The sequence below is a fragment of the Podarcis tiliguerta genome (genome assembly GCF_965153285.1).
Source record: "Podarcis tiliguerta genome assembly, chromosome: 11".
NCBI classification, from domain to species: domain Eukaryota; kingdom Metazoa; phylum Chordata; class Lepidosauria; order Squamata; family Lacertidae; genus Podarcis; species Podarcis tiliguerta.
In genome coordinates this window covers 37,987,574-38,009,724 of record NC_139544.1, presented here as the reverse complement: position 1 = coordinate 38,009,724, position 22,151 = coordinate 37,987,574, and the positions used below count along the sequence as shown (strand labels likewise).

The 22,151-nt window shown below is 40.4% G+C and overlaps 1 protein-coding gene across 15 annotated transcripts in view; it reads right to left on the bottom strand.

Moving 5' to 3' along the window:
* Positions 1 to 22,151, bottom strand: part of ADAMTS6 (ADAM metallopeptidase with thrombospondin type 1 motif 6) — a 123,840-nt gene that overhangs the window by 84,010 nt on the left and 17,679 nt on the right. For 8 of the 15 annotated variants that reach the window (XR_014503048.1, XM_083403720.1, XM_083403722.1 and 5 more), the window contains 4 exons: positions 15,655 to 15,823; positions 13,294 to 13,511; positions 11,934 to 12,017; positions 11,190 to 11,335 (listed from right to left, as the gene is read on the bottom strand). Coding sequence is in view for 14 of the 15 variants with exons in the window: in XM_083403720.1 (XP_083259846.1) it covers positions 11,190 to 11,335; positions 11,934 to 12,017; positions 13,294 to 13,511; positions 15,655 to 15,823 (617 nt within the window). In the remaining variant the exon portion in view is untranslated. The other 7 variants (XM_083403714.1, XM_083403715.1, XM_083403711.1 and 4 more) reach the window with 7 other exon arrangements.

Sequence of the window (22,151 nt, the reverse complement as noted above, 5' to 3'; positions counted from 1 at the left end):
AAATACAGTAAAACCTCGCTGCTCAAACAGCTCCATTGATGATGATGATGATGATGATGATGATTTGTTATTTATACCCCGCCCATCTGGCTGGGTCCCCCCAGCCACCCTGGGCGGCCTCCAACAAAGTATTAAAATACAGTCATACCTCGGGTTGAAGTAGCTTCAAGTTAAGTATTTTCGGGTTGCGCTCCGCGGCGACCCGAAAGTAACGGAGCGCGTTACTTCGGGGTTCCGCTGCTCGTACATGCACAGACACTCAAAATGATGCCGCGCGCAGTGAAACGGAACGGATCCCGTCCGTATCCAGAGGTACCGCTGTACAGTGGTACCTCGGGTTAAGTACTTAATTCGTTCTGGAGGTCTGTTCTTAACCTGAAACTGTTCTTAACCTGAAGCACCACTTTAGCTAATGGGGCCTCCTGCTGCCGCTGCAACGCCGGAGCACGATTTCTGCTCTCATCCAGAGGCAAAGTTTTTAACCCGAGGTACTATTTCTGGGTTAGCAGAGTCTGTAAACTGAGGCGTATGTAACCCGAGGTACCACTGTACAGTGGTCTGTTAAACATTAAAAGCTTCACTAAACAGGGCTGCCTTCAGATGTCTTCTAAAAGTCTGGTAGTTGTTCTTCTCTTTGACATCTGGTGGGAGGGCATTCCACAGGGCGGGTGCCACTGCTAAGAAGGCTCTCTGCCTGGTTCCCTGTAACTTGGCTTCTCGCAGTGAGGGAACTGCCAGAAGGTTCTCATCGCTGGACCTCAGTGTCCGGGCAGAACAATGGGGGTGGAGACGTTCCTTCAGGTATACTGGACCAAGGCCATTTAGGGCTTTAAAGTTCAGCACCAACACTTTGCATTGTGCTCGGAAATGTACTGGGAGCCAATGTAGATCTTTCAAGACCGGTGTTATGTGGTCTTGGCGGCCGCTCCCAGTCACCAGTCTATCTGCCACATTCTGGATTAGTTGTAGTTTCCGGGTCAACTTCACAGGTAGCCCCACATAGAGCACATTGCAGTAGTCCAAGTGAGAGATAACTAGAGCATGCACCACTCTGGTGAGACAGTCCGCTGGCAGACAGGGTCTCAGCCTGCGTACCAGATGGAGCTGGTAAACAGCTGCCATGGACACAGAATTGACCTGTGCCTCCATGGACAGCTGTGAGTCCAAAATGACTACCAGGCTAAACAGCTGGTCCTTCAGGGGCACAGTTACCCCATTCAGGACCAGGGAGTCCTCCACACCTGCCCACTTCCTGTCCCCCCAAAACAGTACTTCTGTCTTGTCACGGTTCAACCTCAATCTGTTAGCCGCCATCCATCCTCCAACCGCCTCCAGACAAACGTTTCAGCTCCCGAATGCCAAAAACCTGGAAGTTGTCAGGAGCTCGCCCTACACTCGAGTTCCAGTTTTGAACATTTTTCAGAAGCCGAACATTCAATGTAGCTTCCGCTTGAGTGCAGGAAGCTCTTGCAACCAATCAGAAGCTGCGCCTCGATTGTCCCAAGTTTCAGAAGCCGAACGGGCTTCCAGAACGGATTACGTTCGACAACCAAGGTTTGACTGTAGTTAACATTAGTAAAAACAAATTAGTTTTTGTTTTATGCTTTAAATGTGTAGTAGAATGAGTACATTGCCATACATTGAGTGTTAACACAGTATTTTCAGTTGAAAAGGAGGTTGGCTTCCATTTCAAATACTTTATATCCCACCAAAGCCTTGTGGCAACTCATTTGTTTTCAAAAAATATATAGAATCTAAAGCCAGTTATATTATACCATAGACATTAAGTTAGAACTACTCTCATAAGCTGTCAGATTTTTAAAAGTAGAGCAAAGTGAGCACTTCAGTGCAATGTAAAATTTACAGTAGTCTCTCTCTCTCTCTCTCTCTCTCTCTCTGTGTGTGTGTGTGTGTGTGTGTGTGTGTGTGTAAAGGTTTCTTCAAACAATTGATAATCTATTTTGTGAAATGACATGCTAAGGAGTACAGCAAATGTATATACAGCAATGCTTTCTGAAGGATTTTTTTTAAAAATGCAGCTCTGGTATTTTATTATGGTGGAGGGAACAGGAAAAACAAACATTTCTATGGTTCCACACACACCCCTCCTCAACCTTCCTGCAATGGAATAGTTATGTCTCACTTTAACAAGTATCCATTAAATCTCATGAACCATATCCTGCAGTTAATGGGCTGTTAAGATTTTAAAGCTTTGCTAGTTCTACTGAAAATCCCTAAGCCCTCCTCTAGTAGTGACAAGACTTCTATAGCAGTAAGAAATCAGCTACAGTTTGATTGTTTGAAAATGAACCAAAGTAAACACATTAATTTTGTTTGAATGAATGGTGATTATTTTGTCTTCAACAAACACTGATAAGCACCCAACAAAGTAAGTTAATCAATAAGAATAAGACACCATATGGCTGTATTTGAACATACAAATATTGCCTTTGCATCTAACAAGGGAATTTATTTTTTCCAATAAAGGTTCCTCCCTTTCTCACAGCTACATTTGGAATAAGCTAGTCAATGCAAGAATGGCAACTCTTCTGAACAAATGGAGTAATAAAATCCAACAAATCACAAGGGCCAGATGGCATCCACCTGAGAGTTCTCAAAGAACTCAAACGTGAAATTGTTGATCTTCTAACAAAAATATGTAGTTTGTCTTTCAGATCAGCCTCCATACCCAAGGATTGGAAAATAGCCAATGTAACACCAATTTTAGCTTAATGTGTGTCCTGGGAAAACTGGACTTTCTAAAGACTCTAACATTTCTGATTGGTTCCACTGGCATATTTGCACTAAACTGACCTTGTCCCTCCCATGTCTCCATCTTGGTATGGTATGAGGCAGCATCTAAGCTGTAGGGAAGCCAGATGAGCGACGTAGCTTCAACACACCATCCAGTTCTGTTAGATTGCAAGTCACCATAAAAAAATGTTTAAAGGAAAGGCAGTTTAAAAATACAATAATGTATGGAATTAACTGTTACACTATATGAAGAATGCATATTAGAATACAGTTAACATCCTTCAATGATCAAACATGTATACATTTGTATACATTTTTCTGCAGCTTCAGCAAATACATAACTTCTACAATTACAAACCTTCCATCTCTTCTCTGTCACAAATTTGAATATTACAACTGATTCTAACATGTTCATATCCTATAATGTTTTATATTTTACATTTTTTTAAATTTCCAAAAAAGTTTGGATTCAGGCAAACCAATTATTATTTCTAGCATTCATAAACATTAGTATGGTCAATCTTGTTCAACTCTTTGGAAGCAGATATCACTGACACATTATTTTATACATTTCTTTAAAAAAAATTATATTTTTTGTTGTAAACCACCCTGAGATCTACGGATGAAGGGTGGTATATAAATTTAATAAATAGTAATAATATTTTTATGTATACAAAAATACATTTCCAAAAATATTTATAGGAAATTATTATTATTATTTATAGAAAAAATCAGTTGAATAATTAACTACCATTTACATTAATAGACTTCTCACAAAATAGTGTCTATGTGGCATTCTAACAATCTAAATGCCAATTCAGCCTACTTTTACTTTATTTTAATTGTGTATACATTATGTGCAAACTGTAAGCTCTTATTAACATTTACTGAGACTGAGAAATCATGACTTTAAATCTTCAAAGTTAAACAAACAAAAAAGATCATATTTATATATAAAGGAGCAATTGCTGCTGCAAGTATTCTGATCCTCCAGCTGCTCTCCTGGCACAATCCTCACTTAAAAACACAGTCTTTGGTGCTGGAGCACTTTAAGGATAACAGTTCCTTATATTTTCTTTTGTTTAATCATGTTTTGACATGAGTTTAAGCAGGTTCTTCTTATCTGATCTAATGTAAAACAGATTTCTGACACATCTTAGAAGCAACACTCCTACCAATTAGCAGGCAGCAGAGACATTTTCTTTTTAAATGGTGCACAATTTTGAAACTCACATTACTACTTTATTTAAAATGTAGCTAATTAAGTTTCCCAAGAGCTTTCTAAGTGCTTTTCTATTTAACTTGCAGTCCACTTATTCAGCTAAGTGATATCAGTTCCAAGTGGGAGAAGTAGCTTTCCGCTTTGGTTACGTTTGTATTACATTTGTGCCTGCAACAATCACACCAGTTTCCTGCATGCAGTGTACAGTGCACAAAAACCTTCACTACTTGGTACTGATAGTTGGTACAATCAGAATTGAGGGTACCAGTCATTTACAGAGGAGGAATCGGGAAGGGATACCATTCCTCTCGTACCAACAACTTTAAAAATCTTTCTGTGGAGTCACAATGCAGCTTTAGAGCTCAAAGGTCAACAGTTGATATGATTTTATCATTGCGCCAGCTGCAAGAGAAATGCTGAGAGCAGAGACAGTCCTTGTACATAGCCTTCATTGACCTGATGAAGGCCTCTGACCTCATCAGCCAAAAAGGACTCTTCTCACTGTTCAACAAGACAGGATGCCCACCTAAGTTTCACAAGATGATTGTGTCCTTCCACAAAAACATGAATGGCACTGTCCAGTATGATGGCTTGTCCTCAGACACCTTCCTTATAGAGCAGTGTGAAACAGACCTGTGTTCTATTCACAACTCTCTTTGACATATTCTTCTCGGTGCTATCATATGCTTTCAGCTCAACTGAAGACAGTGTGTACTTTCATTTGAGGAGCAATGGGGGTCTGTTCAACCTGGTATGTCTCTATACCAAGGCAAAAGTGTGGTGGGTCCTTATTCGAGAGATGTTGTTTGCAGGTCACATAGACTTGACAGTGCACTTCAAGGAAGCTCTAGAGAGATTCATCAAATCATTTTGCCCAAGCCTGCAGGGAGTTCAGCTTTACTACCAGCCTGACAAAGACCAAAATCCTGGGTCAGGACGCTACCAACACTCCACACATCAGCATTGGTGGCCACACCCTTGAGGTGGCAGATGATTTTGTCTTCCTGGGTTCCACCATAACTAGCAACCTCTCCATTGATGTTGAACTGGACAAGTGTATTAGTAAGGCAACTATGGCAGTATCTGGCCTCTCCAAAAGTACATGGGAGAATGTGATGCTAACATCCAAGACCAAGATGAAGGTCTATCAGGCTTGCACGTTGAGCTTTATGGCCAGGAATGACGCTTCAATGTCTTCCACATGTGCTGCATAAGGACGATTTCGGGCATCATATCTCAGGACAGAATCTCAATCAAAGATGTGCCCTCCCAAGCCCACATTCCCAGCATGTTCAGACTCCTAACCCAGAAGTGTCTACAATGGCTTGGTCATGTCCACAGAAGGGAAGATGGCAGTATCCCCAAGGGTTTGTTCTACAGGGAACTGGCTTCAGGCACCAGGCCCATTGGCAGACCAACTCTGCAAGGTGTCTGCATATGTGACATGAAGGCCAGCAACATCAATCCTGCCATGAGGGAATCACTTGCAGACAATTGTAGTACCTGGAGACAAACAGTTAGGTCATGCATCCATAGCGGTGACCAAAAGAGGAATGACTGGGAGAAGCACAGAAAGAGGAAATGCCATAGTGCAGGAGCAGCTGAACAACCAGCTGCTTAAATCTGCCCCAGCTGCAACAAAATATCTCTCTCCTGGATCGATCTCCATAGCCCAGCAGATGCGCTACCCTTCCAGCAGTCTGACTTCACCCCCAAAAGATACACTACTCCATTGTCTCATGGATGCCATGTTGATGGATACCAACAATAATATTCAGTGTTAATTGATTTTGTCATTGTCAGGGGTTCAGGAGAAGAGTCACAGGAGAGGGAGGAAACGGAGAGCGAGGGGGAGGAGTCTGAAGGAAATGTCAGCGACGACAGTAGTCCGAGGTCTCTGAGTCTCTCCAGTGACTCGGAGGATTCACAGAAAGGGGCCCCCATGGTCAAGGCAAGGGGAGTGCCCAGGGGGACACCTCGGGAAGAAGAGGCCAGAGGGGACTCAGAGAGTAGCAGCTGGAAATCCGGACCAGCGTCCCCCCCAGAGGGCAGTAGGGGGGAGGAGTCCAAGGCATCGGAATCAGGGAGCGCGCAGGCAGAGGGAGAACGTGAGGGAGGAGTGACCACACCCTCGTCAGGGAGCGAGGAAACGGTTATCAGGAAAGTTAAACGCGCGCGCGCGCCAAGTTCAAATGTACAGGAGGGCGGCAAGGTGGGCAGCCCGGGTAGGGAGCCAGGTCCTAAAGCCCGACGAAGAGAGGGGGAGGAGTCAGACGGGTCAACGTCTGCGTCAGAAGAGTCCAGGAGAGAAGAGACCCAGGGGGGTAGTAAGACCCAGAGGAAGAGAGAGAGAAGGAAGAGGTGGAGTAAGATTAGAGTCTTAAACTGGTGCACAGGGGGTGGGGACTCAGACAGAGCTTCGCCGGTCTAAAGTCCAGACGTAGAGCTGGGACGCTGAGACTTGGAAATGGAGACTATTCTTCAATAAAGACTTTGATACTGTACTACCGGCTAGCGTTGGTCCTTGGTGAGCTGGGACCCGGAGCCAGCTCTGACAGTCATTCTTTGTGAAGCAGAGCAGAATAATCACAAAAAACTAAAAATCATTTAATAAGATATAAATATCACCTGAGATACATATTGCCTGAGAAAACAAAAGCTTATCAAGGATACCAATGTATAATCCTTGGGTGGCATCCCATAGCTGGGATGCTACAAAAACTCACTTAATTTCTGATTGTAAGGACACCTAGAGAAGGGTGTCAGCAGATCTTAACAACCAAGCAGGTTGATCGGTGAAAAGGAAATCCTTATGGTACGTAAGTTCAAACCTGTATAGGGCTTAAAACTAAAACAAACAAATTGGCATCTTAAAGCGGCTTGGGAATGAACTGGTAGCCAGGGAAGATATTTCAAAATTGGCAAGTGGTGGTAGTTGGTATTTCAGTCTAATAGGAAACACTCCATGCCACTGTTAAGATGACAGTGCACATGGTTAAGGACAGTTAACATTAGCTATAAACAAATATCACTATCTTTTCCACTCTTTATCGACAAATACAACAATCAGTGAATATTGCAAGTTAAGGAACAGTTAGTAATATTGTCGAAGTTTGTAAAAGCCAAATTTAGAATACCAATTTATCTAGGAACACAGAAAGTTGTCTTATACTGAGTCAATCTAGCTGGTCCATCTATCCCAGTACTGTCTATAGTGACAGGCAGCAGCTCTCCAGGGTTTCAGAGAGAGGACACTCCCAGCCCCACCCGGAGATGCCAGGGATTGAACCTGGGGCCTTCTGTATGCAGAGCGGATGCTCTACCACTGAGCTACTGGAATATTCAAATATATTATGAAAGAAATATGATTTCCCTAAAAGGTCTGTTACAAGATGCAACAATGGAAGGAGGGAAGAAAAAGCCCCCTGGCAAGCAATCAGTTCAGACCTCTAGCAAGGATGAGGAACGACTGAATGGTGAGGGGAAGTCATCTGCTAAGAGTAATCTATTTCTTTTTCAGCAGCTCACTGGGCGGGAAGGTAAGAAACAAAGTAGGGTGTATTAGAGGGAAAGTGGTGGCCCTGTCCATTTTTGGCTTAAACCCAATCCATGGTAACTCCTATGGTAGCTGCTGACTGAAAAATGTTTTTGATCCCTATACTATACTGTGAAATCCCTGAGCTTGTGTGAACAAGTTAGGGAACTCCATAACCCAAACCACTATAGTTTATGCAACAACATTTAATGCATTTGCTTTTGTCTTCCCCAGCATCTATTTTCTCAACCTTTTTGGCTTCTGAGGAGGCAAAATGTTTTCTTCCCACAAGATTCTGTGTTAACTAGTGATGCTTGTAAGTAGTGACCCAGTTTCAAATCAAGCTGAAATGGTCTTGCCCACCACCAGGAATTACAATTCCATCCAGTCATCTGTCCCCAATATAATGCATTTATTTCTGTAACAAACACATAACCAGAGCACACAGGAAGACCTGAGTTTGAATTCCTGCTTGGCTATAAAAGTCACCAAGATATCTAGGTAAATCATTCTTCCTCAACCCAATCTAACAGTTGTGATAACAAGATCACTCTCATTTATGCAACTGAGTTCCTTGGTGAAAGGGTGAGATACAAATATAATGGGGAAGGGAACAGGAATATAAGGGGAGCTCTGCTGGCTCACACCAAAGGTCCATATACCGTAATCCACCCTATTTCCAACAATAGTTAGCTAGACTCTCGAGGAAGCACCAGAGAGGGCATGAATGCAAACATTCACCTGCATCATTAAACACACAAACACACCATTGTGCCATGAGGCCTCTGAACCCAGAACTATTTAGCAATCATAGCTAACAGATACTGATGCACCTGCTGACCATGAATTTATCTAATCCCTTTTAAGGCTTACAGGCCATCACCAAATCTTGTGACAGCAAATTCTATAATTATGCATTATATGAAGATGCAATTTTCTGTATCTACAATATCCTTTTTAAGATGAGGTGACTAGCACCACACAGAGTAGAGTGGTACCTCGGATTACATATGCTTCAGGTTAAAGACTCCGCTAACCCAGAAATAGTACCTCGGGTTAAGAACTTTGCTTCAATGAGAACAGAAATCGTGCTCCGGCAGCGCGAGGCCCCATTAGCTAAAGTGGTGCTTCAAGTTAAGAACAGACCTCCGGAATGAATTAAGTACTTAACCCGAGATACCACTGTATTCCAAATGCAGCCACACTATAGACTTCTATCAATTCACTATAGTGGCTGCTTCATTTTCAGTCCCTCTCATAATAATCTCTGCTGCACATTGAGTTGATGACTAAATTGTGCTAATCCCCTCCCCATGGTCTTACTATCGCTTGTGTTCAGATACTTCATTATACATGTGAACTGCACTGGCTCCCGGTGGAGTACAGAGTCAGGTTTAAGGTGTTGGTTTTGACCTTTAAAGCCCTATGCGGCCTAGGACCCACATACCTACGGGACTGCCTCTCCTGGTATGCCCCACGGAGGACCTTAAGGTCCACAAATGACAACATTTTGGACGTCCCAAGTTGCAAGGTGGTTCGATTGGTCTCAACTAGGGCCAGGGCCTTTTCAGTACTGGCCCCGACTTGGTGGAATGCTCTGTCACAAGAGGCTAGGGCCCTGCGGAACTTGACATCTTTCCACAGGGCCTGCAAGACAGAGCTGTTCCGCCTGGCCTTTGGCTTAGACTCAGTCTGACCCTTATGTTTTTTCCTCCCCTTACAGTTTTGATCTATGGGCTACTTTTAAAATGCGGGTGCATTTTAAATTGCATTTTAAACTGTATTATTATAAATTGGTTTCCCCCCCTTATGTTTTTATTGTAATTTTACTGGTGTTGGCCAGGGAGGGTGGGGTATAAATAAATTTATTATTATTATTAAGTTGGGATTTGTTTATTTTTTTGTTCCAGTATATATCACTTTGCACTACCCTGATCTCTTCCTTACTGTCAGCTTCCCCACCTCCCAGTTATCACTTCCACCTGTCATTACATGCACAGATCTATTTCTAGCACTTTTTAAAGCCTACTGTGACTGCAATCATACATGCACTTATCAGGAAGTTCCACTAAACTAAACAGGAGTTACTTATCATAGAATCATAGAATTGTAGAGTTGGAAGAGACCCCAGAGGTCATCGAGTCCAACCGCCTGCAGTGCAAATATCTCAACTAAATCATACATGACAGATGGATTTCTGTATAGCATTTCCATTTCTTACCCTTAACACCAAATACAGGCCAGAATATAATTTCCAAACAACAAATTAGGTTCAACAAAATAATATTAACATTCTAAAAAGTAAAACAAAAACTGTGCATTAAGCCAGTCTTCTTTTGTAATTCAGAAATTAGTAGTTATCAGGAAAGAACAGGGCATTATGGCATTAGTTTGGATGAACAACAAACAGAAAATTATCTTTAAAAAACCCTAATGAAATTACTTCATTTCAATTTTTTAGAATGTCACAAAGTATACAAACAGCAGGAACCTTTCATTGTGTACATCACTAATAAGTCCACTTCATGGATAAACATATGCGTGGTATCTGACTAAAGCATACCAACAGAACCACTGAAAGCAATAAAGTTACTTGTGACTAACTTAAGTCCACTGATGTCAGTGGGTCCACTCTTGAACATTACTTAGTCAGATACCACCCATGTTAAATTATCTCTGTGCATTTGTTATTCAAAAGGAAGTCTCACTGAATTCAACGGGATGTTTCCCTAGGTAAGCATGCAAGTAATTGCAGCCTTCGGTCACACAGATAAGTGAAATACCGTACTGTTGGTTTATCTGAAGGAACATAATCAATGCTTCTATAGGGTGATGCACCAATCCAGGGGTTGTGGCAAAACATAAAAGAAAATGTGCACTTTATTATGACCTTGACCAGAATTGGAACCTTTGCCCCCATAAAGAAAGGGGCTCCAAATGTTATTCAAAAACTATAAATGAAACATCACTAATCTCTGTCAATTGAGTATCTTCCATAATATTGGGGTCTTAAACTTTAAGGACAATAATGGTATGGCTAGTAGTATTTCTACTTTCTACAGGCTTCTCTACCTTATTTTGAAATCCTTTATTTGAAAGTTGGTTTGGTCAATTCTAAAAGTGCTAAACATATAATGTTGGATCCTGTCTTTGATACTGCCAGTGGGACCATCTCCTGAGCAGGTTTCTACTCAGGAGATGCTCCCACTGGTAGAAAGGGGGTGGGGAGATGCCTTTTGCTGATTTCACCTTCTTCATGATGACCCCAGTGCCACTTCCCCAACTGTTCCAGATGACTACCCCCTGCCTTTTGGAGCACATTTTCAGCGAGCAGAAGTGGGCTGCAGTAGGGGGAGAAATCAGTCATGGAATCCCTCTATTGGATCAAAAACCTTTCATGGACAAAATAAAACTTTCCGTTCCTGGGAGGCAAAGTCTGGATTCATCCCACAGACAGTCACATACATTAATTTCATGTAAGTTTTGAATAGTCATTTTCCACTTTTGAATGGAAAATAGTAGTTTGAACTACTAAGTGTTTTATTGCAATATGAAACACAAGCAATATTTTTTATCCTGCACATCATTACTACAAATTCAACTCTAGCTTCTTCGTGTGAAAACAAACAAATGAGAAACAGAAAAGAGAAAAAATGAGATAATTTCAACAAACCATACCTAGTAATAAGGACCGCATTATCATGGTGGGCAATTCCATTTTCTGGAATGGTGTTTCCATCACTTTGGTGAGAGAGAATGGATTTCTGCCACTTACAGAAGCTATCAAGGGACTTGTCTGCATGGTGATTTATCTCCAAGTTTGGCTGCAATACAACATGCATACCAGAAATGTTCCAAACAAATTACTAGGGTCAGTGGTTAAGACTTCTGAAGTCTAAATCTGATCTATAATTAGAAGCAGTGATTTCTAGGAATAATTTCTTCTTGCCAATTTTCATCTGTGTTAAATCTGGCCTACAAATTATTTTGTGCATATAGATCTCATAGATTTAATTTAAACTTCAATAATCGTTTTGTTAAAAGTAATATTACAGATTAGTTTCAAATGTTACCTTTTCCCCACAGACAGATTAGTTTCATGTGTGAAAATGTATTTAAATATTGAAGGCAGCCCTTACACTTTCAAAATACAAAACAAAAAAACAAGCTGTGACAACTTTCTAGCATCCAAATATTCCATGTATGTCACACATTTTCATTAAATAAAAGTAAAAATCTTGAAAAACATTGCAAATTAATACCATTTAATTTCTAATTTTAAGATCATAAAATGTTTGCAGATGAGGTTTGATTATCGAATACTGTTTTTCTAAACAATTATTAGGTACATAATATTATTATACTTTGATTGTGTGATTTATATTTTAGGGGACTGATATTTATATCACAACTCATTCTTACCTGATCTTCTGTAAGAACAATTAAACGAGTCACAATAATATTCACAACGTTTCCTAGGCTGGAATCACGGTAAAGTTTGGCAACCTGACCTCCAGAAAATAAGAAAAGACATAAAGTCAGACAAAAAAATTCTACAAATGTTTATTATTAACCAGTGCAGATTATTAACAGTACTACCTAAGTGACATCAAGTCTGAAAAGCAAGAGAGAAGGGTATGGAGAATTTTTCCAACCCTTACTCACTACTACCCACCCACATCATAACCATTCCTGTAGCAAGCCCAATTCCATACCCAGTAAAAATGTTCTGCAAATGTGTTAAGTCAATGCTAGCCAAATGCCTGTTATTATAGTAGTATATGGGCTCAAAAGGGTCAATATATTGCAATCTTCTGTTTCCAAGTACAATTAATTACTTTTCCTAATAAGAATTAAGGCAACTATCCACTTCTAGAGGAGAATTTGTAAAGGAATACACTTGTGAACACTGTTGATGTGGAAACCTAACCTGCTCCTTGCCCCAAGCCATTCCTTAGACTCTGACCCTGGGTTCTTTCTTCTCATTGACATGCTAGCATTCTATTTGCTGTATTTTTTATGTATGTGGAAGTACATTCAGTCCTATGAGTAAACAATAAGCTGAAGTAGTACAGTCCACAGGTTTATCAGCTCAGTGAGAACATGACTGGATTAAAATATGATAGAATGCTGGAAACTAGTTTTTATATGACTGAAAAATTGTAGTACAAAAGCCCTATCTTAAAACTAACAGCAGAATCTTATTACCCTCACTGCAGCTTCTGTGGCACACACAGAAGAACTGTAAAAGTTATCCTGGCATCTAGCTACATAGGCTCCCTGCCCCCCATACCATTTCACCCAAATCAGAAACACGTGGAATTAGGAATATGAGCATTGCTTCAAATGTTCCTTATATTGTGCACCTGAATACTCAGCCTCCTCCTCAACTTCTGCACAGCACGCCAATACCCAATTTTGAGCTACCCTAGCTCCAACAAAGGAAAAGCATTAGCTCTCACCGCCTACCCCGAGTGAAACATGGAAGCAGAAGCAGCTTGCATTTTACCACTTGAACTTGCTAGCTTGCAAGTGAATTTACTTGACAGCAAGCACCTGTATGAGCCATTTCTAAGAAAAAGCTTGTTGGGGACACGGTTCCTAATGCAATGTCACTCGACACCTTACTAGAAGCATTGCAAGAGAAGTGAGCAGTACACTTCCCAATCATTAACTTGGAAAACACAGCTGGTACAAACATATTCTTAAGTTTGAAATTAACATCAACAATGCCCTCAATATTAAAATGAGTTGTATCAACATGTAGAGGGATCAAACTTACAATATTCATGACACTCAAAATGTAATGTTCAATATCTTTGCGACCATGGTATCCCACCATCATTTTGTCTGCTACTACCAACGTCTCCACAAAACGTTCAGTGCTTATTGATCTCTTCAGTCGATGGTGACTACTTAATGTGTGATTATTTGGAAGTAAAGTTGGAAAAGCAAGGGTATTGTTCAACCACCAAGGTTTACTGCTTCCTGTGAGGTCTTCTAGGAATCAAAACAATTAGTGACATCAAGTGGATTGCTATATTAACATCTTCATGTACATCTGCTTTATATTTATAGTCTCTTCAAAATTCTTGAAGAGTTTTTGTTGTGAGCACTATCTTTTAATAAACATTATACATCTTAATTTTTCCTTAGAAGATATCAGACAGCCTGCTTCAATATTAAAAGCTGTATTTGCACTAAGCCTTTTCGGATATTCTCTTTTACATTGTCACATATCGCTTCTACTAAAAGCGAGGAAGATTGCATGAACATACAAATTTATTTATCACTCACCAATGTGATAGATGTCCACAATGAATTGCAGGACTTACACATGGTTAAACATGTGTTCACAGTCTGAGCAATCAGTGTATGGAAGTCCAAATTTTGCAGACCAGAATATGAGATTGACTGAAATTTTGAATATATTTCTAACCAATCACAAAGCAGGATACAAATAGGTTCTTGCTTCAAGGTGAATAAAAAGTAGAGCCACAGTAGAAGAAAAGAAGGAGAAAAATCTAATTTGATCATATAAGTATGCCCAAAGTTTCATATGGGCTCAAATATTCTGCTATGAATAAGTTTTATACTTCAGCTAAACCATAAGTTTATTATTTCATGGCTCCTCAAATTTGAACCAGAAAGAAAAACACAAACGTGAATGCAAAAATTAGTATATATAAAATAGTGCATTTATAATATTAACTTATTTATAATTTATTTATAATAGGACCTTACCCCCACTGCACCCTGATTATTTTGTGAGAGCATCAGTAGTGAAACAACTTTAATTGTGCTGTATCTGGAGAAACAAAAGTAAAAGTTGGGGCGGGGTGACTCCTTGCCCCTCCCAATCTCCCTGAAAAATATCTCTTGATTGGGGAATGCCCAAAATCTGGCAGAACCAGATTTGTGACTGTTCCCCTATCTACTTGTGTTTCTCTGGATCCAACACATTGAAACGACCAACTGTTTTTACACCAGTTACAAAATGTCTCCAGCATTTATTGTTTATTGTTTATTAAATTGTTTGACTTTACAGTGAAATAGGAATACCTTGAATCTTGTTGTGACAAATACTATACTATTGAGGAATTTCCTATACATTTTGATATATTTTAAGTTCTTATGATTAGATGAAAAATATTTGGAAACAATTACACTATCAGTAAAGGCATCAGGAAGTGTTATTTTAAGAACTATATTCTATGGTGTAAAGGCAGTGTAGCATTCAGGTAAGGCACATGGTTTTCATGGACAGCACAATGGGTCACATCTTCCATTTACTCTGTTGCTTGGAGCCAGTTTCACCCCCCATACCACGGCAGCAGCAATCAGTGGCATTATTGCAGCAGAATTAAGAAAAAAGTCCAAGAGAGGCAGCCATATCTCTAAGCTTAGCCAACATTACACAAGAAGCAAATTGTAGGAAGAAATGCTCTAGGAATATTAAGGGGCAGAAGAAGGCTGGGCATCTCCCTAAGATGCCAAATTGGTAGCAGTGGCACATGCAGTACAGCAGGGATCACCAACATGGTGCTCACAGGCATACATGTCCCCAATAAGCCCTTCCACAGCATTTGCAGGGTCCCCTCCCCCACTACAATTAAGCTTGAAAGAAGCATTCTGTAGTAGCTAATTGGCCAGGTTGCAATGTGTGCTTGGTTGTAGGGTATGTGTAGTGCCCAGAACAATATCTTCAGTTTGAAAATGTGCCTGTGAACCCAAAAGTGTTGGCGAGACTTACAGTATAGCCATAACACAAGGGATTATTCTCAGTCTTTGCCTCAAAGACACTGGGTCTCATCCAACACTGCAGCTCCACTGATGCAAGGCACTTCAGGGTGCCCCAAGGGACTTCCTCTTCCTACCCTGACCCCTCCAGCCCCTACCCTGCACCCTCAAAATCAGCTCGGGGGTTCGGGTTGGGAGAGGAAACAAAATGCCATTGCACTGGCAGGAGCCCACAGGTGCAGCATTGCATAAAACCCATTATGTTCCAGATCTTAACCTGAAAAAATAATATAAAATCATAAATGCCAAAGATAGATGGTTCCTTTGAAAGAAAACAAAAATTATCTTGGTATTTTATCAAAGAAAGGGAATGAACCCATTATTGTCATTGTAACTTATTTACCTGAGAGACCACAGTGAGTATAATCATAGAAGAGTCGATGGTACATTGCAGACTTTTTGTAAATAACATGAGGATGACCACTTTCGTAACTAAAATGATTGGCATTTTCGGATACATTTCTTAGAGGCTCAATAAAATACTCTTCATCTTCTGTAGCAATAACACCGTGCTTAATAGAAGGAAGAAAAAATAATGCATATAAGTTATCTGGCATCAAAAAATACTAGGCCAAAGCCATTTCTGTAGAAAATATTTAATTTGCAGTTCGTGACTGGACTTAACTGTCAGGGGTCCTTTACCTTTTAAGGATTAACAAGTCCTATTCCTATGCAGGAATTCATTTATAGCTTGCACAATGTACACTTCAGTCTATCTCTCAATGAATTTGATTCTACTAATTTCAGTCTCTTTCCAAAACACAGTATATAAAAAAAACAAAAAACGATATCCAACTAATTTGTACCCAGAATAGACCACTGAAATCAGTGAACTTCAGCTAATTAACTCCATTTATTTCAGTGGATGTACTGTATGATTAGTTTAGCTGGCTATCATTCATATAATACTGAAGCTACAGGTGTTAATAATATGCACAAATAAGAAAGAGTGCAATTCTACCTCAGCTGCTAGTGATGAAGTTAGGATAAAGTGGACATGCCTGTGTGCTGGCCTCCATTTACAGGAGGCTCCTACTGCAGCGTTGGAAAGTGCAGCAATTGGAACACTACCACCAGTAGTTATCCTACCAATAATAGCCAGCACAGCACCCCAAAATGACACATTACAGGGTGGATGCACTATGGATGCACTGAGTTGTCTTGAGAGGAGTGTGGTCTTCACAGCTGTACTAGTCTGGTGCTGGCAGAACAGAAGAAAAAAGAATGGCTCCCAACCTCTGCTCCTGCCAGCACAAGCCAGGAGAACTTCAGATGCAATGGTTTGCCTTATTGCTCTCAGCCATGTGTTAAGTTTTTTCTGCATGCTGTGTTTCCTGGATTTGTGAGTAGGCGCAGACTTAGTCATGCTTAGCACAGATCCTCTGAAATGGATGGTAAAGGTAAAGGGACCCCTGACCATTAGGTCCAGTCGTGGCCAACTCTGGGGTTGCGGCGCTCATCTCGCTTTACTGGCCGAGGGAGCCGGCGTACAGCTTCCGGGTCATGTGGCCAGCATGACTAAGCCGCTTCTGGCGAACCAGAGCAGCGCACGGAAACACCGTTTACCTTCCCGCTGGAGCGGTACCTATTTATCTATTTGCACTTTGACGTGCTTTTGAACTGCTAGGTGGCAGGAGCAGGGTCCAAGCAACGGGAGCTCACCCCGTCGCAAGGATTCGAACCGCCAACCTTTTGATCAGCAAGTCCTAGGCTCTGTGGTTTAACTCACAACGCAACCCGTGTCCTGAAATTGGTGGTACTTAGTCCTAATTGATTTCAGGGGATCTAGTCTAAGCATGTCTATGTTTGGATCTAACCCTATGTGTATACAATTAAGATTAAGAGTAAACCCTCACACATTTCTCTAAATAATATCCTTACGTGGAGACATGTTGTGCACACCTCCTCGGGAAAACATCCAGGAAATAATAACATTGCTATTCTCACGTATGTAATTAACATTCAAAGCTGCTCTCAATAAATATATTCATCTAGATTTATATAGGTGGTGACAAAGCAAGAAGTCTCAGTGCAAATTATGTAAAATTATAAAAACAAAAAATCATGCTTGAATATAGTTATACTCATAACAATTACACCCAAACAAAATTGTTCCGGTCAAACCATTCAGAGCAAAACTTCAACCAATGACACACAGATGTTGTAGTGGCACATATTGTAATACAAATGGTTAATATCACATTATGCACTAAAAAATACATTTTAAATTGCAAGATTGAGTCAAACCAATTATTATTGAAAGCTTCTGTTTTTATCCAGATGCTGAAACCTAACACTACACACGACCTTCATGTAAGCAAAGACCAATAAAATGTATTCATGCTATTTATATTGCTCATAAAAACATTTTAAATACGAGCCACCAACTCTGAGCAGATTAACAGATCATCAAAATCCAGGAAGAACTCCCACACAGTTTCCACAGTTAACTCATAATTAATCTAAACTTGCAATAATACCAAGAGAGACTTGCTATTTTGCAGTAAACAAAGCTGTTTACCTGTAAGCTGTGGTTCTTTGAGTGGATATTCAACGCAATCAGACATATGGGAATGTACTATCACAGTCTAACACAGGGAGGATCTTCTGGAAAAGTCTACAACATCAGTGTTTTTGACTTGCACATGAACAGTAGATTCCCATATATGTGGTAAAGAAGTAGAACCAGTGTCATCCCACTATGTTCTATTCACAGACAGTTGCAGATGGCATAAATAACAGAAAAGCCCCGTGATAGGTTCATGACTTCTGCAGCTACTGTAGAAATGTGTGTGACTGCAGATAATACTTCGTGTAACTGCCTACCAGGAAAAATTGCAGGTAACTGGAAGGTCCGTCTGGTGCAATGAAACTTCTTTAGCTAAAGCAATAGTTCCCAAACTCCTCACCCTCCCATGGAACACTTGAAAATAGCCGAGGCTTTTGGTGGACCAGTTAATGATTTTCCTGCTTGTTGTAGAAATTGTAATGTGCTGTGCTACAGGCTGCATGATTTTTTAATCTTATTTTTACAGACACGCCATGGGCCACCTGAATAAAGCTCACATACCAGTCTGGGAACGCCTGAGCTAAAGTAAGGGATAACAACACTGTATTAAAACTATTGAAGGTGGCAGATGGCCAGAAGTTCAAAAGGATTTCCCATCAAGGAAGTAAAAGAGTTGGGCTCCAATAAACAACCCTCATCTGTGAATGAGGGACTATGTTAACTAAACCTCTGAGAATGCTGATTATCCTAGCTTGTGGTGGAAGGTAAAATGAAGTCCAGAGCTTAAAGGTCTTTCCATCCCCGACTTATTAAAATATCTCAGGTTGTGTCTAGCCTCCCTGCTTAATCTAATACTTCCTGTCTATACACTGACCATTAAAATCAACACTATTAGTAGAAAAAAACATTCTAATATCTAATTTTGCTTCTAGCAAACAAGTATAAAATTCTGAATGGATCATTTGCTTGATCCTACATTCATTTGCTAGCGTAGTAGTCTACAGGAATCAGAACATAATATTATTTGATTCTGGTTTTCCAAATACTTTTCTTCTTTTGAGATCAAAAGTGGCAACAAGCATAGTCATCAAATTTTTCAAGCATTTTAAAAATTAACTGCAATTGTCAAATAATTTACTACAATGTACAATTCCATTTACCGTATTGGCCCAAATATAAGATGCACCCGCAAATAAGCCATACCTTTAAAATTCAAGGCTTATTTGTGGGTGCGGCCCGCCTCCCGGCACAGGGTGCGCGGGGGCAGTAGTGCTGGGAGGCGGGCGCGCAGCATGCTTGAAACCGAGCGCCAGCTTGGGGACACTACCATTCAGGGCAGTAGTGTCGGGAGGCGGGTGTGCAGCGCTCGGTTCTGAATATAAGCCGCACTTTTACTTTCCAGTTGGAATTTGAGGGGAAAGTGTGGCTTATATTCGGGCCAATACAGTATTTCAATAGAACTTACTTCAAAGGATGACAGCTTTGAAAGTTCACCTTTTTCATATGTTTGAATGCTACAAACTTTTAAAATTGTCTTCCATGCCTCTAAATGCAGTTGTGGTATCATCATCATTACTATTATTACTACTACTACTACTACTACTACTATTATTACTACTACTACTACTACTACTACTACTACAGTGGTACCTCAGGATGCGAACGGGAACTGTTCCAGAGCCCCGTTCGCATCCCGAACAGAACACAAGACGCGATAGCGCGCCTGCGCATGACGTCATTTTGAATGTCTGCGAATGCGTGAGCGGCGAAACCCGGAAGTAACGCGCTCTGTTACTTCCGGGTTGCCGCGGAGTGCAACCTGCTCAACCTGAGCATATTTATCCCGAGGTATGACTGTACTACTATTGCAAAGGGGAATGGAGAAGAAATGAACTGGCGAGTTCGCACCATCCTGCTCCCAGTGGTGGCACCTCTCCTCCCACTGTCACCACAGGGATGGGTCTCTGCAGAACTATTTTGCCCTTCAGAGGAGTGGAGAAGAAGCAATTACAGCTTCTTCTAACAAACAGTTATCTTTATTCCTTATTGATTTAATCAATCTATCAACTGCTTAATATAAAAAGTTTTACAAAGTAAAAAAACCATAAAATAACAAAGCTAAAATGTAGAAATGTCAATAAAAATCCAGAATCCAAATACTAGAAAAACACTGAGCAGTGCAATGTTGATATTAAAAGTCAAGAAATGCCCAAACATTTTATTGTAACTTTCTTTTGAAAATCAGTGCTTATTTTTGTAACCATCTTACGTAAACTATTTTGGGAAGTCTATTTGATAAGCAGTATACAAATACCTTAAACAAACACCTTAATAAGTGAATGAGGACAAACTCATGAGAGACACCCAGCTCTACACTGCTATTACCTAAAATATCTTCAGTAATAAATAAAATGACATTTTCCATGTCCTACTTGTATTTTTTATAACTTTATCAAAAACCCACACTATTTGCCTATGCCGCCTTATGAGTGGAGAATATACAATTCCTCTCACATTCCAACTGTTCTCTCACTATGGTGAGATGTTATTTAATACAAATACAGGTTTCGGTTCACAGAGTGAAAAAAATAAGGTTTAGGTTTACAATCCCATGCACATCTGCATAGGAGTTAGTTCTGTGGAAACATATATAGGATTTTACTGTTATTCATCTCACCCTTATGCTAGACATAGGCCTAGCCTAAAAAAACCCAAAAACTTGTACCATTTTTAATAGGCATCTGGAACGACAACTCCCTTTTTCCTATGCACTTCATGTCATGAGAAGGTACTATTATTTGCTAACTACTGACTTTTAAAGATGACTTCATCTATTACATATATGTACCGATCAATGGCCTCCACATTCTCTTTCCAGACAATTCTCTGACAGCTTCTTGAAGCCTCCATTATGTGGCTTCTACATTCTAGAACAGCCTACCAATAAAATAAAAAAATTCTAAAGTTGGTCATTCAAACTGTAAATTCTAGTTTCCACAGCATAAACCTGCTTCCACGTGTTGGAGGATGGGGGTGGGTGAGGGGCAAAATGACATTAGCTTAGTCTTCTTTTGGTGAAACATTGTACTTGTCTCATTTGTTAAGAGCCATTATAGATTTTCTCCTTTATACCCTTTTCCCTTTGAAAAGTAGAATAGCCTCTCAATGTTTTAAGTTCCCCACCCCAGCTTTTCAAGTGCTAAAAGTAATTTTAGTAGCAGTGGTGGGGAATTCGGTAAATGAATTCCAAGGATTCACAATATGACAGTTCCTCACAATATGACAGTTAGCAGGTTTTAAATTCTCGCCCATCCCCCCACCTGCTTGAAGCACCCACAGTATACTATGCTATATGAAGTATGAAGGACTGGCAGTTATTGCCTCAAAGGCAGCTCTCATGTATTTACATTATGTAGAGTTCTCAGGGCCTGTTTATAGATATATATATATAACTAGAGATATATATGGTAGTTCATTTGTTTTTTAACAAAAAGGATGAGGAGAGAGCCCATGTACCTCAAGCTGAATGCTTCTGGTCTTCAGAAGTGGCGATTTTACTTAGCCCCTGCGATAGCTTTGGGTGACAAATGATTGTGTGAGCATACTTTCCCCTTGGGATGCTAATGGATAAAAATGTACTTTTTGTTTTTTTGTTTTTCTAGCCACTTGCTCCCTTTTTTCATGCATGCACAGGACACACACTAGTGAGACAAGAGGCCAGTTATACTCAATCTCACAGTATTAACCGCTGAAATCAAGCACACCAGGACTGTCTGTGGCTAGGAACACAACAAAATCTGAAGTAATGTATAAATTTCAGCATCTCACTGTACCAGTTTTACAAAACAATTGTCTTAATTCATCTCTCGTACCTCAGAGACATGACGATATTAATAACCAAAGTCGGGATATTCACAATCAGCCAAAATAAATGAAAGGAATGAGAATCTAAGAGTAACCAGTAGCACTGTTTTAAAATGATAATTGGTTACAGAAAAATGCCTAAGGTCCAAAATGAAGATGTATAGGTAGGAAGAACTGTGAAAGCTTTACTCAGCCCTGTTTTAGTACTCCCCGGGATGAAGCCCATTGTTCTTCATCCTTGACACCAGTAATCAAGAGAGTCAGGAGCTGAAGCTTCAAGCAGGCTATCAAAGAGGTGCTCTGCCCCTATGACATAGAAAAACTCTAGTCAGGCACCTCCTAAAGCAGTGGTGGCCAAACTTGGTCCTCCAGCTGTTTTGGGACTACAACTCCCATAATCCCTAGCTAACAGGACCAGTGATCAGTGATGATGGGAGTTGTAGTCCCAAAACAGCTGGAGGACCAAG